The sequence below is a fragment of the Emydura macquarii genome, unplaced genomic scaffold (assembly GCF_026122565.2).
Source record: "Emydura macquarii macquarii isolate MOO-44397 ecotype Brisbane River unplaced genomic scaffold, CSIRO-AGI_Emac_v2 contig_1386, whole genome shotgun sequence".
Classification (NCBI taxonomy): domain Eukaryota; kingdom Metazoa; phylum Chordata; order Testudines; family Chelidae; genus Emydura; species Emydura macquarii.
The window spans coordinates 1,881,183-1,897,080 of NW_027131523.1; the positions used below are offsets into that span (position 1 = coordinate 1,881,183).

Sequence of the window (15,898 nt, forward strand, 5' to 3'; positions counted from 1 at the left end):
GGTTGGCGTGACTGGAGGAGCAAAGCATGCTGGGAACAGAGCAGACTGCAATGTGGGGGGGAGGAGGGATGCGTCCACACCCGGCTGGCCAGCGGAAGCAAAGCATGCTGGGGCACCCTCCCCAGAGAGGCGCACGGGGGGAAATGGGGGGCATTGGAACCACAGCCCCCCAGGGATGGGCGGATGGGAAGCAGACAGGCGGACAGACAGGCAGCCGAGGTGGACAGACGGGTACTCGGTGGGGGGGGAGGAGGACACCCCGTCGCCCCCCCACTTACTTCGATGGTGCTGTCCAGGGATCCCACGCTGTTACGGCGCCCCCGCTTGCCTGCATGGGGGGGGGGCAACACAGCAGGGATTAGCGAGGCCACCCCCCCGCCCCCCAGACACCCCTCCCCGGGGGGAGACGGTGCCCAGCCGGCAAGTGGGGAAACGTGGGGCGGGTGGGGGGCAAGAGGTGCCTGAGTGAGACAAAGCCCAGAATGTGGGGGGCGCGTGGGGGGAGGGGCGTCACCCCCCCCCCCCCCCAGGCCCAGAGAGCAAAGCAGAGCGAGCGAGAGAGCGAGCCAGCGTCGGGCCCCTGGCACGGCGGGGGTTAACCCAGCCAGGCCACGCCCACAGTCCCGCCCTCTGGCCCAGGGGCCTTCCTATTGGCTGAGCGGCTCACCTGGATGTTGGCCACCAGGGGGAGCCAGATTCCTCCAGAAAGAACCTGATGGACCAGGAGAGAACCCAGGAGTCCGGGCTCTCCGCCCCCTCCCCCGCTGTAACCACTAGCCCCTGCTCCCCTCCCCAAACCGGGGCGAGAACCCAGGCGTCCGGGCTCCCAGCCGCTGTAACCACTAGCCACCGCTCCCCTCGTCCGGGAACCCAGCTCCCTCCCCCCCAGCTGTAACCACTAGCCCCGGGTCCCCTCCCCAGGGCGAGAACCCAGGCGTCCGGGCTCACCGGCGTCGGAGAGGTCGCGCAGGGAGCTGCTCAGGGCGCTGCGCTTCAGCCCCTCGCCCGGGCCGTAGCTGTCCTCCAGGCTGCTCCGGGCCAGGGTCCCGTTCACCGCGTCCTTGGGGCCCCCCGCCGGGGAGACGTTGGGGCGCATCACCCCCTTCTGCTTCTCCAGCTCCGCTGCGGGGAGGAGAGGGGGGGCAGGGTCAGGTGCCAGCGGCGCCCTTCATTCCGGACCCGCAGCCCCCCCTCCTGCCCCAGTGGCCCCTAGGGACGCCGTGCCCCGCACTCCAGACATCTTCAACGCCCCCCCCCCCCCCCGCCCGGCACTCACACTCCACGCGGTATTTCTCCATCTCCTGCACCTCGGCGATGGACTCCCGCAGGTCGCTGGTGAAGCGCAGCCGGTCCTGCAGGCTGGGGGCGTTGAAGATGATCAGCACCTTGCGCTCGCCGCCCAGCACGGCCGACAGCAGCTTGATCCCAAACTGGTAATCTGGGGGCGGGGGGACAGAGAATCAGGCCCGGCTGGGGCTGGGGCGGGGGGGATCTGTGGGTCTTGTCATGGGGCGGGGGGGGGCACTCACAGGAGTTCTGGAAAAGCTGCATGTGCATTTCCACCAGCGGGAAGCTCTGCCGGAAGCTGTATGTCACCAGGATCTTCTTCTTCTGGAAGATCTTCGTCACCTGGGAGCGGGGGCGGAGGGGGGGTCAGCGAGAGTCCTCCCCGCTCTGCCCTGTACACCCCACTGCCCTCCCAGCGCCGGCCAGAGAACCCAGGCGTCCTGGCTCCCAGCCCCCCCCCACTCTGCCCTATACACCCCACTGCCCTCCCAGAGCCAGGGAGAGAACCCAGGCGTCCTGGCTCCCAGCACCCCCCCACTCTGCCCTATACACCCCACTGCTCTCCCAGCGCCAGGGAGAGAACCCAGGCGTCCTGGCTCCCAGCCCCTCCCCCCACCCTAGACACGGATGGGACCCAGGCGTCCGGGCAGCCCCCACGCACCACCAGCAGGTCGTTGAAGAGGAACACCTCCCGCTGGTGCAGGCCGAGCCGCTGGGGCCGGTTGGGGTCGGGCACCTCGAAGAGCTGGCAGCAACAGACCAGGCGGCGGTGGGGCAGGGACAGCACCTGGGGGGCAGGAGGGGGAGGAGCCGGCTCAGGAGTCCCGCTGCCAGAAGACCCCAAAAGCCCCCTCCCTTCATCCCTGAGGCCCCTCCCCCTCCCCTGAGAAGCTCCTCCCTCTTCTCTGACAAACTCCTCCCCTACATGTCACTCTGAAAAGACTCCTCCCCTTCCCCCAGAGGCCCTGCCCCAGAAGCCACACACCCCTCTAGCCCCGCCTCAACCTGCAAGGCCACACCCACGGAAGCCCCGCCCCTGACAGGCCCCGCCCCCAAAGCCCCTCATCCCTGGGGCCCCGCTGCTCCCCTGGGCAGCCCATCCCCCTCCCCCCCCCCCGTGGAAGCCCCGCCCCTCCCCAGGAGGCCCCGCCCCCCCACTCACCGGCTTCTTCCCCACAATCATGCGCTCGACGGTCTGGACCTGGGAGACGTGGTCGTCGCTGGTCCGCAGCTCGCGGCCCTGGATGCGCTGGTAGATCCCGACCAGGAGGTCGCGGGGGATGTCTTCCCCGTTATCCACCCCTGGGGGCGGGGGACAAACGGACATGGGGTTGGGGGGCAGGCAAACACCACCCAAGGGCCCCCACCCACCCACCCAGGACCCCCGCCGGTCTAGAACAGACGATGCAGCCCGGGGTGCCGAACCCTGGCATTCTAGATCCCAGGGGGATCTGGGCCCCGGCTCCCTGCTGCATCCCGCAGCCGGACTAGATCCCAGCCTGGCCCTGCAGCTCTAGGATCCCGGCCCATCGTAGATCCAGGCCTTGAGACTCTGGACCCTCCCGCCTAGCTCATTCTAGAGCAGAGGATTCTCCCCCCCCCCGTCAGCTCTAGATCCCAGCGCTTGGTCCTCTAGCAGAGATCCCATCTGTTCCGGGTCCCATCTCACTGGATCCCGGCACAGGCCCTGGCCACTCAAATCCCTGGGCTCCAGCGTCCTGGACGTTTGGGGGAGTTAAAGGTGGGTTCTAGAAGTTCCAGATCAACTCTGCTCACAGCTCCTCCATCAACCAGCTGTTCTGAATCCCTCTTCCTTCTAGGCCAGGGGATCTAGACGCTTTCCTCCCACAGGCTATTTCCCAACACCGGGGAGGGCGGGGGGGGGAGGTTCTAAGCATCCCCGGCCCCTCCCATTTACCTCGGAGGTTCTTGATGAAGTCGTCCAGCTTCATCTTCCGCTCGGGCTTGACGCTGGGGCTGTACATGTCGGTGTTGAGGAGGATGATGGCGAAGGCCAGGATGAAGACGGTGTCCGGGTTCCGGAACTGGCGCACCAGCGGGGCGTTGCAGACGCAGTAGCGCTGGCTGTGCAGGGCGGCGGGGAGCAGAGGGTGAAGGACAGAGGCGGCGATGCCAGCCCCCCCCCGTGCCCAGAACTGTCCTTCCTCGCTCCCCTGCCCCCCCACGGCATGGCGTACCCTGGAACCACCTTCTAGACCGCTCTAGAATGCCACCCGCACCGTCTGGGTTCTTGGGTTTGGACGCTGCTGCCCCGAGGCTGCGTTCCAGGGCGATGCCTGCGTTCTAGATCACCCTCCCTAGGCGCCAGCTTCAAGCGTGCTCCAGAAAGGCTGTTGGGGTGGGCTCTAGCATGGCCGTGCTCTAGAACGCGACGGCCACTACATGGGATGGCCAGTAACCTGGTCGTCCCCAGCAACGCCACGTTCTAGAAATCTGTGGCTGCCCTCTAGAACAGGAAGCTGCCTGCGTGGTGGGAACGTTCTCGAACTGACCTGAAGGCTTCGATGAGGCGCTCGACTTTCTGCGCCTCCCCCTGCACCCGGATGTGGGACTGGAACTTCCGGAGCGCGTCGTCCAGGTCCATGTTGGAGAAATCCATCTCATCCACCACGCAGCTGAAAGCAGGGAGGGGGGCGTCAGTGAGGGGTCCCCTCCAGAAGCTCCCCCGAGACCCAAATTCCAATCTCTAGAGCCTTGTGGGGGACAGGTGAGGGGAGTTGGGGAGACTCCAGGTGCCCCGTTCTAGCTAGAACACGCTCCACCGTCGAAGAACCTGAGAACTCTTTTCACGAATGGCGACGTACAGACACCGCGCCCAGGAATCGCACACCCGCAAACCCAGCCGGCTGCTTTCCTACTAGAACATGCGCTGTTCCAGGAGGACTCGGGAACTTGTTCTAGATCACGCTAGAAACCGCCCCTCTCTGTCTGACACTGACACCGGCTGTCTCACCCTGCGATCTGGAGCGTGTGCGTGAGAACACGCGGGAACCCGTTCACAGACAGCACCCGAATCCCAGACGATACAGCTGCGGGCCTCTCGCCCCCGTGTAGTGGGGGGAGCAATCTAGCACTGCCCAGCACCCAGACCCTAGAACCGGGAGCCGTCTGCCCTCTTTCCACACAGAAAGCGCCAGTGAATCATTCTAGAGCCCGGACTCTAGAACATTCACCAAACATCACAAACAGCCACAGCTTGTCTCATCTCCCGCGCACTAGAAAAAGAACAATTGGCCCCATCTTCACAGAGGTTGTTTCCTGATTCCTGATTCAGTCTGGAGCTCACCCAGCTCATTCTTGCTCTAGAACCAACACAGGGGTCTGTTCATGCCCTCCCACCTTGTGTATCCTAGAACCCAGGATAGAAAGAGCCCGTGGTTCAGTTCACAGTCACCCTGCTGACTCCCCAGATGCCTGTCCCTGCTCAGCGAGCTCTAGAGCAGACAGTCTAGAGCACATGCTCTAGAACAAGCACATTGGTAAAGTCACAGCCACTCTACATGCTCTGGAAAATGATCCCCGCTGTTCCTTTCCAGGCAGCACGTGCACCCTGCTCTAGATCACGCTGTCTAGAGCACACGCACACTAAAATACACAGCTCAAGGAGTGGTTGCTGTCTTTGCTCCGGGTACCTGCTCCCCTATCTCCAGAAAACCCCATGCTGGAGCCTCCTCCCCCCTTTAATGCCTCCTAGGCAGCTCCTTACTCGAGAACATCGCGGTTGAACTGCTTCTGCCGATTGCCGAGGAATTCCCCAATCATCTGCCGGCTCAGGCCCTTACGCTCCAGGATAAAGTGAGCTACCCCGACCGGTGTGTCCGAGAGGAACCCCCTCTCTATCAGGTACTGGATCCCTTTCTCTGGCTTCCTGCAGGAGAGAAAGGGTGTAGAGTCACCATCCTCTAGATCACAGCTGCCCCATGAGGAACCGGAGAGGAGACATTACCCAGAAGGGGAAGGGGAGAGAAACCAGGAACTCGGCTGTTCCAGAAATGCCATTCCAGAGCTCAGACATTCCAGATCCCTGCCATGCTAGAACCAGACCAGACCCAGGTCCGGTCCCCTCTGGAAGGAGCATGGAGGTTCCAGAAAATGTCATCCTACAGCCCCAACCGCCTCTGTTCTAGAACCGGGTCATTCTAGGATGTTTTAAAAGAGTCCACTGCTCTAGAACGCCACCCTCCCAGAACCTGCTGTAGACAAGGCCGTGCTCTTCTAGAGCAGCGGTCGAGAAGTTGGTCATTCTAGAGAACAAAGGACTGGACTGAGTGCTGGACGCCTGGGTCTCAGGGGGGCTCTTGCCGGTGGTACGACCTTTGAGCAAATGTTCAAGACCACGTTCTGGAACGGACATGTCTGGCCCTCTATGTAGTTCTGCCATGGAACAGCCTGGTGTTGATCTAGAGCACAGGCACTATTGCTACACTATTGCCATCAGTGAGTCTAAAGGGGACACTCCAGAACGAACTACACTCAATCTAGAATATTGGATGTGTCGCTGTCAATTACCTAGAGCCTGTCTCTTATCTACTAAGGACTACTCCAGACTACCCAGTGCTTATCTTGTGTTAATCCAGAATGGTGGCTCTGTTGCTCTGGAGCCATCAATACTAGTCCATAACTCAGCCGCTCTAGAAGAAAGTCAATGACCCTAAGGCAAAACCAAATGGTAAGACATCCCTTTGTTCTAGAGCAGTGCAAGTCTAGAACCGGGCCAGTTTGGAAGGTGGCAGATGACCCCGATCATTCACCCCGGAAGACCGACAGATTGCTCTGGAAATGGGTGTGTTCTAGAGCAGAGTGGAGACCAATTCCGCTCTGTAGACGCGGCAACGTACATTGATGCAGCCTCTTGAGAACGGACTAGATAAACGGATCTAGAACACCACAGAGGGAAGTCTCATGCTAAAGCCCCCCGGGGGGGGCTGCTTCCAGGGCATTCTAGACGGCCCGATCCAGAACGTGGCTGGGATTCTAGAATGAGGGGAGGGCAGGAAAGGTCCCCGCTGCAGGCGCTGGCTCTGCCCCGGAGGTACGGGGTGAGGCACGGCTCCAGGGCAGTGACCGCGTCAGAGACCACAGCATCCCTCCAGCCCCCCGACACTGTGCCAGAGCTGGGGGGCAGGGGGGAGCCCGGGGCTGGGCTAGTGGGGGGCTGGGGATCGGGAGCGAGGGGCACCGGCCAGGCTGGGGGGGCCCAGGATCTGCAGGGGGGAAGCGAGGGGCACCGGCCGAGCGGGGGGGGGGGCACCCACTTGTTGAAGAGGTTGAGGCCGATGCGGTACTGGCGCCGCTGCAGCAGGTCGTTGTTGAAGGCGGGCGAGTCCCAGCTGTGGCGGGTCTCCCGCTGGTACGTCTGCTTGCAGAGCCCTGCCCCGGGGCCCCCTCCCCCGGCGCTGGCAGGCAGTGGGGCCGGGGGGGGCGGAGGCGGGGGCCCCCGCAGGCTGTCGCGGGAGGAGGAGCCGGAGCTGCAGTTGATGGTCTCGTTGGAGTTGGAGCTGCTCCGCAGGCTGTCGTTCTCCCCGTCCGAGTGCTCGGGACCCAGGCGTCCGGGCGGCGGGGGCGGGGGCGGCTCGGCGTGGAAGTGCCGGTGGGGGAGGGCGGCGCGGGCGGAGGGGGCCGGGGGCGGGGGGGCCGGCGGGTGCTTGAGGGTGCCGTGGGGGCCGCAGGCGTCCGGCTCGAAGGCCAGGCCCCGGTGCACGGAGCTGCGCTCCGAGCGGTCGCTCAGGTCCACCGAGCTGTCGCTGGGGGGCTCGATGGTGAGCAGGGGCAGGTGCGCCCCTCGCAGGCGGAAGTCCCGGCACTCCAGGCCGGGGGGGCCGCGCCGGCCGGCCCCGTTCTCCCGGCTGTCCTCCCGCGCCGGGGCCCCCCAGAACTCGGGCCGGGGCTGGGCCGGCGGGGGGCCGACCTCGGGGGGCTCCAAGCTGGGGGGCCGCTCGAGGGAGAGGGGCGAGGCCGGCACCCCCTCGTCGAGGTAGAGGGTGACGTCGCTGAAGGAGGTGGCCGCGCTGTCCCCCTGCTGCTCCTTCGACTCGCTCTTCTCCAGGGGGCCGGGGCCCCCCCCCACGCCGGGGCCCCCCCCCTCCGGCGCCGGCAGCGGGTGGCAATTCAGGGCCTCGTCAATCGACTCCGCCAGAGACTTCACCTGACCGGGGGGGCGGGGCAGGGTGAGAGGCCACGCCCATGTAAGCCCCACCCCTAAAGCCCCTCCCCTTCGCCAGGAGCAGCCATAAGCCCCTCCCTCTAGCCAGGCCTGCCCCGTTAGCCCCTCTCCTCTGTACAAGCTCCGCCCTCTAAGCAAAACTGCCTGAAAATCCCTCCCCCCCCCTTATAAGCCCCACCCCTTGGTGAAATTCCCATAAGCCCCTCCCCTCCAGACAAGCTCCTCCCTCTAACCAAGCTGGCTCCTCCCTTCCTCATAAGCCCCTCCCCCTAAGCAGGACTGCCCTATTAGTCCCTTTCCTCCAGACAAGCCCCTCCCCCCAAAACAGGCCCCTCCCCCTCTGGATAAGCCCCGCCCAGGAGCGGGAAGGGGAGCTGAGATTTGGGGGAGGGGGCGCCCCCAGTCCCTGCCGGGCGGGGGGAAGAGCTGTGAGGAGGGCGGGGCCGGCGTCCTGCCCCACCTGCTTGGCGAAGGAATCCTCCAGCTCGGTGATCTCGCTGCAGAAGTCGCCGGAGGAGGCGTGGAGGGAGCCGCTGTCCAGGCCGGCCCGGCAGGAGCCCCCGCAGGGCAGCCCCCCGCGCTGCAGCAGGTGAGGCCGGGCGCTGGCCATGGTGCCCTCGTCCAGGGAGGCGGGCTTGCCCTCGAAGTAGGGGGCGGCCGCGGGCCCCTTGTCGTACTCCTCGAAGGAGAACTGCATGCGCATGTTGGAGAGGACGATGCGCCGTGACATGCGGCTCTCCGAGGCCGAGCTGCGCAGCCGCTCGAAGTTCTTGTTCATGCGGTACTGGCGGAAGGCCGTCTGGATGGTGCGGGCCGCCCGCCGGCTCAGGAAATAGCCCCCGTACTTCCGCTCCAGCATCTCCACCTGCGGGGGGCGGCGGGCGGTCAGCGGGGGGGGGGAATCACACGGATGGCGGGGGGAGCAGGCCTTGCTGGGTGGGGCATCGGGGAGGTGGCAGGGGGAAGCAGGCGACATGGGGGGCGTAGGCCAGGGGGCGGGATCCCGGCAGCAGGGGAGGTGGGCGGCGTGGGGGGGCGCAGGCTGGAGGGAATTGGGGGGGATCCCGGCAGCGGGGAGGCGAGCCGGGAGGGGGGCGCAGGGCGGCACTGTACCTTCTTGTCCTGGAGGTCGGTGGAGAGCTCGTAGCTGTCAGACATGGCCTTCGATCGCTTGTTCTCCTCCTCCTCCTGCTTCCGCAGCGCCACGCTGGCCGGCTGGAGCCGCGCCCGCTGGGCCCAGGGCAGCCCGGCCGTGGCCGGGGGGTGGCAGGCGGAGGCCAAGGGGCCCAGGTCGTACGGCTCCCCGGCCTTGGGCAGCTCGGCCCCGCAGCGGTACGGGGCCTGGCTGCCCGGGCTGTCCACCGCCGCCCCAGCATCACTGCCCGGCGGGTCGCCCTCGACGCTGCGGGGAGAGCAGAGGGGGCGAGGGGTGAGCGGCCAGCGCCTCCACCCGGAGCCGAGCGCCTGCCCGGATCGAGAACCTGGCGCCCCAGTCCGCTGGCCACTCTAGGACACAGAGTCCTGCGTGATCTAGAACCCGGGCAGCACCGTGCACGAACAAATCTAGAGCATCGATAGCATGACCTGCTTAGAATCAAGGCAGGACCGTTCACGAACACACCTAGAGCATCGATAGCATGTCCTGATCTAGAACGCAGGCAGCACCACGCATGGACAGCTCTAGAGCATCCATCGCCTGTCCTGATCTAGAACTCAGGTAACACCACGCGCTGACAGCTCTAGAGCATCAATAGCAATGATCTAACACCCAGCCAATCTAGAACCACACCTGACTCTAGAACACCCGTCGCCTGCCCTGGTCTAGAGTCCAAACAGCAGCCTGTGTTGCCCGCTCTAGGCCACTGATAGCCTGGCCTGGTCCAGAACCCAGCCAGCCTGTTGTGTCGCCCACTCCAAACCAGCAAGAGCCTGTCCCCATCTAGAACGACGGCAAAGCGCTCTCTTGTTCGCTCTAGAGCGCCGAGTGATTTAGATTCACAGCCCAGAGCGCTTGGCCCACTGCTCGTTCTAGAACATCAGGCTCACGCCCTGAGCTAGAACCTGGGCAGCCCAAGTGCCTCATGCTCCAGAATCCCATGCTCTGTTGCCCAGTGCCAGCCCTGGGCAGTGTTATATGCAGTTGTTCCCCAGCTGCCCTGCCCCAGAGCTGGCTGCATCTCAGCGCCGGGCGAGCCATCCACGTACAGCACTGTGGGAGGGGGTCGTGTGATGCGCCCAGGGCCTGACTGTGTTTCTAGGAGGCCTGGCTTACAGTCCAGAGGGCTGCCCCATAGCGCAGGGGGTGGGGGAGAACAGGGAGCGCTGGAACCTACTGAGAGGAACCCCTCCCCCCCCACACACAGAGCAGGGCTCATCCCCTTGGTGACAGACGGGCCTGGGGGAGAGAAAGGGGCAGTTAGGGGACTTGGGGGGGGCAGGAGAAAATGGGGGTCCCAGGGGCAGACAAGGGGCTTGGGAGGCAGATGGGGAGCTTGGGGGCAGTAGGGGGATAGTCACGGGTCCAGGGGGCAGATGAGGGGTCTGGGGGGCAGGGAGCCTCAGGGGCAGGCAGGGAGGCTGGGGGGATCTGGGGTCAGTCGGGGGGTCAGTCGGGGGGCCAGTCAGGCTCACTCACCAACACAGCAGCTTGTCCTGGACCTTCCCGCGGCGCTGGTCTGACGTGCAGGGCAGACACCACATGGCCGGGGGGGCCTGGGGGGGGCTAGGAGCAGATGGGCAGTGGTGGCAGTCGGGCCCATGGGGCAGTTGGGGGCAGCTGGGGTAGTTGGGAGTCTGGGGGTCAGTCAGGACGCAGCCAGGGGCAGTTGGGGGACAGCTGGGGGGGGCAGTTGGGGGCAGCCAGGTGGGTCGGGGATAGATGGGGGGTCCGGGGGGAGTCTGGGCCAGTTGGGGGGCAGCGGGGGGGCCTGGGGGCACTTGGGGGGCCGGGGGCACTTGGGGGGGCAGCCGGGGGCAGCCGGGGGGGCCGGGGACAGATGGGGGGGATCTGGGGGGCTCACTCACCAATGCAGCAGCTCGCCCCGGAGCTGCCGGCGGCGCCGGTCGGGCGCGCAGCGCAGGCACCACATGGCCGGGCCGGGCCGGGCCGAGCGGGTCCGGGGCGCGGGGTCCGGGGGGGTCCCCGGCTCTCAGCGGCGGCCCCGGGTCGCGGAGCTGCGCGGCGCCTCTGTCCCCGGCTGCTGCCCGGCTGAAGCCGGGGGAGGAGCCGGGATGCGGGGCCGCCCCCAGCCCCTGCAGCCCCCAGCCGGGGAATCCCCCCCTACGGGCGGGGCTGGGCGCCGGGACTCCTGGGTTCTCCCCCCGGCTCTGGGCGGGCAGCGGGGCTGGGGGGGGAGGGGCTGGGAGCCGGACGCCTGGGTTCCCTGCGCCTGTTTCTTGTGTGAGGGCCTCGGGTAATTCGCCGCCCCCCCCCCCCCCCCCCGCCATAGCCAGCAGAACGGGGGGGGGGGAATAACCCTGGACCCGGGACGGGACGGGACGGGGGGGCTACAGACCCTTGGAGACAGTGACACACCCCGAGCGCTGCACACAACCAGGTACCCGCAACACACGGTTCACACTCACAGCTGTGTCTGCACAAACACACACACAGCAACCCACGTTCACACTCAGCATTGCACAAACACACAGACACTCATTCACACACTCAGCCATGTATACACACACAGACCAACTCACACATTCACACAGTCGTGTATCCACAAACACACACATTCACACTCACAACCATGTATGCACAAACACACACACACACCCCAACTCACAACCACTCAAACACAAATTAGCACACTCACTCACATTGACAAGCAAGCATACACACACACACACCATATCACACATTCACTCACAACCATGTATACACACACACCATATCACACATTCACACTCACAAGGCTGTAGACACAAACACAGATGTAAACAGAAATACACATTTATACACACACACGCCCAAAGGTGCACACAAAAACGTACACACAGATGCATACACAACCACACATCCACGTCTGCATACACGCAAACACAGGATTGCACACGCCTGTACATACACACATTCACACTCACACGACTGTATACACAAACACACACGGATGCACAAACACATGACTACACACACACACGCTCCCAAGCATGGCTACACAAACACACTGGTAGACACACAAACAGCTCCTGGGCTGGGGGGGGGGGTGGCTCACACCCTCAGGTCCGGCTGATCCCCACACGTGGGGCAGGGAAGGGGCTGCATGTGTGTGTCCATTTAACCAGTTCCCCGGCTCTGAGTCTCCAGGGGGCTGCGGGCCGGGGGCCTCCTTGCGGCTGTTGTGTTAGTTGGGGGGTGTTGGTCAGACCAGATTGGCCTGGTCCCACCTGGCCTTGAACTCTAGGACACCACACACACATTGACACATTCACACACGCTGACAGCCTCCCACAGGTATGTGCGCACACACCCTCACACAGACACAAGCTTGTACGTAGACACACGTATACACACATATAGACACACATGCGTGGACACACACACACTCACATATACACATGCATACACACAGACACACACGTGTACACAGACATACATATATACACACAGACACGCATACATGGACACACACACAATCACATACACACACATGCGTGGACACACACACAATCACATACACACACAGACACACACGTCTGAACACAGACGCACTCATGGACACAGACACACACTCACATATACACATGTATACACACAGACGCACATATATACACAGATACACTCCCATATACACACACATACAGACATGCACACATGGATACAAAGACACACACACACGTGTATACACACAGACATGCACTTGTGGATACGGACACACATGTATACACACATATAGACACGCACATGTGGACACAGAAACACAATCACATACACACACAGACACACAAAAATGCATGCACATATGTGAAGGTGTCTGTGTACACACACATACACAAACACGCACATAAACACATTCAGACACATACAAACCCAAGCACATGTAAACACAAACATCTACACAAACACACACACACAAACACGTACACACACACTCACACACATGGTCTCACACACGTAACGTAGTCACACACATGTATACATCCACACAGACATGCACACTCACACACACACAAACATGCATACATACTCACACACACACACACACACACACACGTACACACAAGCACGCGCATACACACAGAGACTTTCCCATTACGCACACACACACGTATACACATGCACACACACACACACACACACACACACACACACTTATACTAACACACAAACATGTACTCACATGCACAGAGACATTCCCACACTCACACACACATACAAACATGCACACACGTACTCACACACACACACACACACACACACACACGTATACTAACACACAAACATGTACTCACATGCACAGAGACATTCCCACACTCACACACACATACAAACATGCACACACGTACTCACACACACACACAAGTCAACACATCCAAGGTCAATCTGGTGTCACCACCCCATCTCTGCCCTCACCCCCCCCCCTACACAACCGACAACAACTACACAGCTAGCACGTTATTGATGAGCCAGCAGGCCAGGGTTGCTATGGGGATGGGCAAAGGGGGGATGCTGGGTTGCTATGGATCCCGGAGGAGGGAGGGCTGGGTACCATCGCCATGGTGACGCAAAGGCGGCGGGTGGAGGAGTGACAGGGACTTGGGGGGCAGTGGGAGGGAATCCCCCTCGTCACCCTGCCCAAGGGGAAGGGTCCCCCTACTGCAGTGGGGGGGCCAGGACCGGCCTACACCTCGCCCGGACCCCAGCCAGGAACTACTTCGTAGACGACCCCTGGGTCCCAACCCTGCCCCGCAGCAGCACAGCGCCTGTGATGCAGGGCTCCTCGCCTGCCCCCCCTCGGCCCCCCCAGCCCCTAAATAGCACAGCCTGCGGGAGTCCCGGTGACACGTGCCCGGCCGTCACCATGGCAATGGCTCCGAAATAGCAGCTGCATGGAGGGGAATGGGGGGGCGGATGCTCACCGGCTGTGCGGGCGGGGGGGGGGGGGTTCAGGGCTGGGGATAGAACCCAGGAGTCCTGGCTCCAAGCCCCTCCCCCCACGCTAACCACTAGACCCCACTCCCAACCCGCAGCCCCCCTGCAAGTTCCCTCCCCCCACCTTTAGTACGTGCAGCGCCTGACACAACGGGGGGAGGGGCGGCTGGGACTGCCCGGGGATCAGAACCCACAGGGTAAGAACAATGGGGGGGGTGCATGAGTGTGTGTGTGTGTGTGTGTGTGCGCGCGCGTGTGTGCACGCACGCCACTCCCAGACATCTCTGCACTCATGCCAGTGTCCCAGAATCCTTTGCTCCCACTCCTCTCCCAGAATCCTCTGCTCCTGCACCTCCCACCCCCCTGCCTTGGTGCTTCGGGGAGGGGGGAACCGCAAAGCCACCCCCCAGCCACCCCACCTCTCCCAGTGCACCTGGGGCCCCCTCAGCTCACCGCCCTCCCCTTTGGCCGGTGGGGGGAGCAAGAGGCGAGCAGTGTGCATGGCCCCTCCGCCCCGCTCCCAAGATCAGAGCCCTGGGCCAGCCAGCCCAGGAAATACACTTGTGAGTGGGCGTGCCAATGCCAGCGTGAGAACACCTGGGTGCCGGGCGAGGATGTTCAGGCGTGCGGCAAGTCTGAACGCAGAGGTGCAGATACCATTGGCTGTGAATGCTTGCGATTGGGTGTGCAAAAGGTGCAAGTGCAGAGGAAGTGTGCAAATACCACTCACTGGCTGTGCATGCTTGCGATTGGGTGTGCAAAAAAATTAATGCACATGCGTCTGCAAATACCCCCGGGCATGCAGGCTTGTGAGCAGGTGTGCTAAAAGTGCAAAGACAGGGTGCAAATATCCCTGGCTTGGCACACCTGGGCGTGGGTGTGCACGAGGTGGAAATGGGGGGGCATGTGAAAATGCCAAGGCCTCAGGCCGTGTGTGTGCGAGCCTGCACATTGGCTCGCTTGCGGCAGTGTGGAAGGGGGGATTTGCACACGAGTGGGGGGATCGTGCCCCTTGCTCAATTGCACACCATGGGGGGGTGATTGCACGCGCATGGGTGTCTCCTTGTGCACATGATTCCACGGGGGGGGGGAGGTGGCGGTGCACAGATCCCACGCCCCCACCAGCAAGGCAGGAGAAGGGGTCTGTCTCTCTCCCCCACACCCCCCTTTCCATCCTGCCTGTTGCCAAGCGACGGGGAGTGGGGTTGCCTAGCAACAGCAGGGTGCTTTGAATATCCAGGCTGTGGGAAGTGGGTCGCCCTGGGAGACAAAAGGGGGGGCCCAGGAGGTCGAGCACGGGGGGGGCGGGGGACGGCACAGGGGGCTGGGGGCATGCTTGTGTGGCGGCGTGAAAGAGCCGTGCAAATGGGAAGTGTGAGCTCGGGGGGGGCGGGGCGGGGTTGAGTGTGTGAAAAGGCCAAGCTGCTTGAGCTGAGCTGGGCTGGTGCTGCCACCTGGTGGTCACACCCAGTACTGCACTTCCTGCTTGTCTTCCCATCCCACCCCCCAGCAGGGCATATTTCACCCCAGGCCTGGTCTAACCCGTTGGGCTGGCCTCCTCCATTGCTCAACCACGGCCAGTCCCTGGGGCGGGGCGGCTGGGGAACAGCGGCACAGAACGCCGTGTGGGGAGGGCTCGCCCCGCGCTGAGATGCAGCCACCTCTGGGGCGGGGCGGCTGGAGAACAGCCACATAGAACGCCACGCGGGGAGGGCTCGCCCAGCACTGAGACGCAGCCACCTCTGGGCCAGGGCGGCTGGATTCAGAGAAGCCAAATGAGATCACTTCGGCCCGGACGCTGACTCTTGTAGGAAAGACAGGGGAGCTTTAATTACCGTGAAATGAAGTCTGATTAAGATCTCATCCTAAACAGCACCCGCTGCCCAGCCCACCCACCCCACTCCCTGCCCCACGGCGCCCCACGGTGCCCAGCCAGGATTGCCAGGGGAGAGCACCCCCTGCTGCAGGTCGCCCAGCCATTCCCCAAGCGGCCCTTCGCCAGCTGAGCTGGGGAGCACGGGGGTTACCCCCAGGGCCGGCACGGGTGGGGATTGGGGGAGCATGGCGCAGAGGGGCACAGAGTCCGTGACAGGTTGCATGAACATTTTATTCCATGTGGTTCTGTCAGACGAAGCTGGCATCCTTTAGTACAGTACATAGAGCAGCCGTTAGAAAGACCCCTGGGGTTATATTTACAGGGGGGCACGGGTTATGGGGCAGATGGAGAGGAGGGGGCGCGGAGAGGGGGGCACCCATGGCCAGATCTCTGTGCATTCCCCTCTGCCTTCCCCCCAATTTATCTGTGCCCGGGTTGGAGAAACCACAGTGCGAACACA

At 63.3% G+C, this 15,898-nt stretch overlaps 1 protein-coding gene across 1 annotated transcript in view; it reads right to left on the bottom strand.

Moving 5' to 3' along the window:
• IQSEC2 (IQ motif and Sec7 domain ArfGEF 2) overlaps nucleotides 1-15,898 on the bottom strand; it is a 41,319-nt gene that overhangs the window by 2,873 nt on the left and 22,548 nt on the right. Inside the window, exons 3-14 of the mRNA XM_067552111.1 lie at nucleotides 8,585-8,873; nucleotides 7,932-8,336; nucleotides 6,564-7,453; nucleotides 5,015-5,176; nucleotides 3,801-3,923; nucleotides 3,206-3,372; nucleotides 2,450-2,589; nucleotides 1,949-2,074; nucleotides 1,530-1,629; nucleotides 1,277-1,438; nucleotides 949-1,122; nucleotides 279-328 (exon numbers count right to left, since the gene is read on the bottom strand). Coding sequence (XP_067408212.1) covers nucleotides 279-328; nucleotides 949-1,122; nucleotides 1,277-1,438; nucleotides 1,530-1,629; nucleotides 1,949-2,074; nucleotides 2,450-2,589; nucleotides 3,206-3,372; nucleotides 3,801-3,923; nucleotides 5,015-5,176; nucleotides 6,564-7,453; nucleotides 7,932-8,336; nucleotides 8,585-8,873 — 2,788 coding nt within the window. The remainder of the gene's footprint in view (nucleotides 1-278; nucleotides 329-948; nucleotides 1,123-1,276; nucleotides 1,439-1,529; nucleotides 1,630-1,948; nucleotides 2,075-2,449; nucleotides 2,590-3,205; nucleotides 3,373-3,800; nucleotides 3,924-5,014; nucleotides 5,177-6,563; nucleotides 7,454-7,931; nucleotides 8,337-8,584; nucleotides 8,874-15,898) is intronic.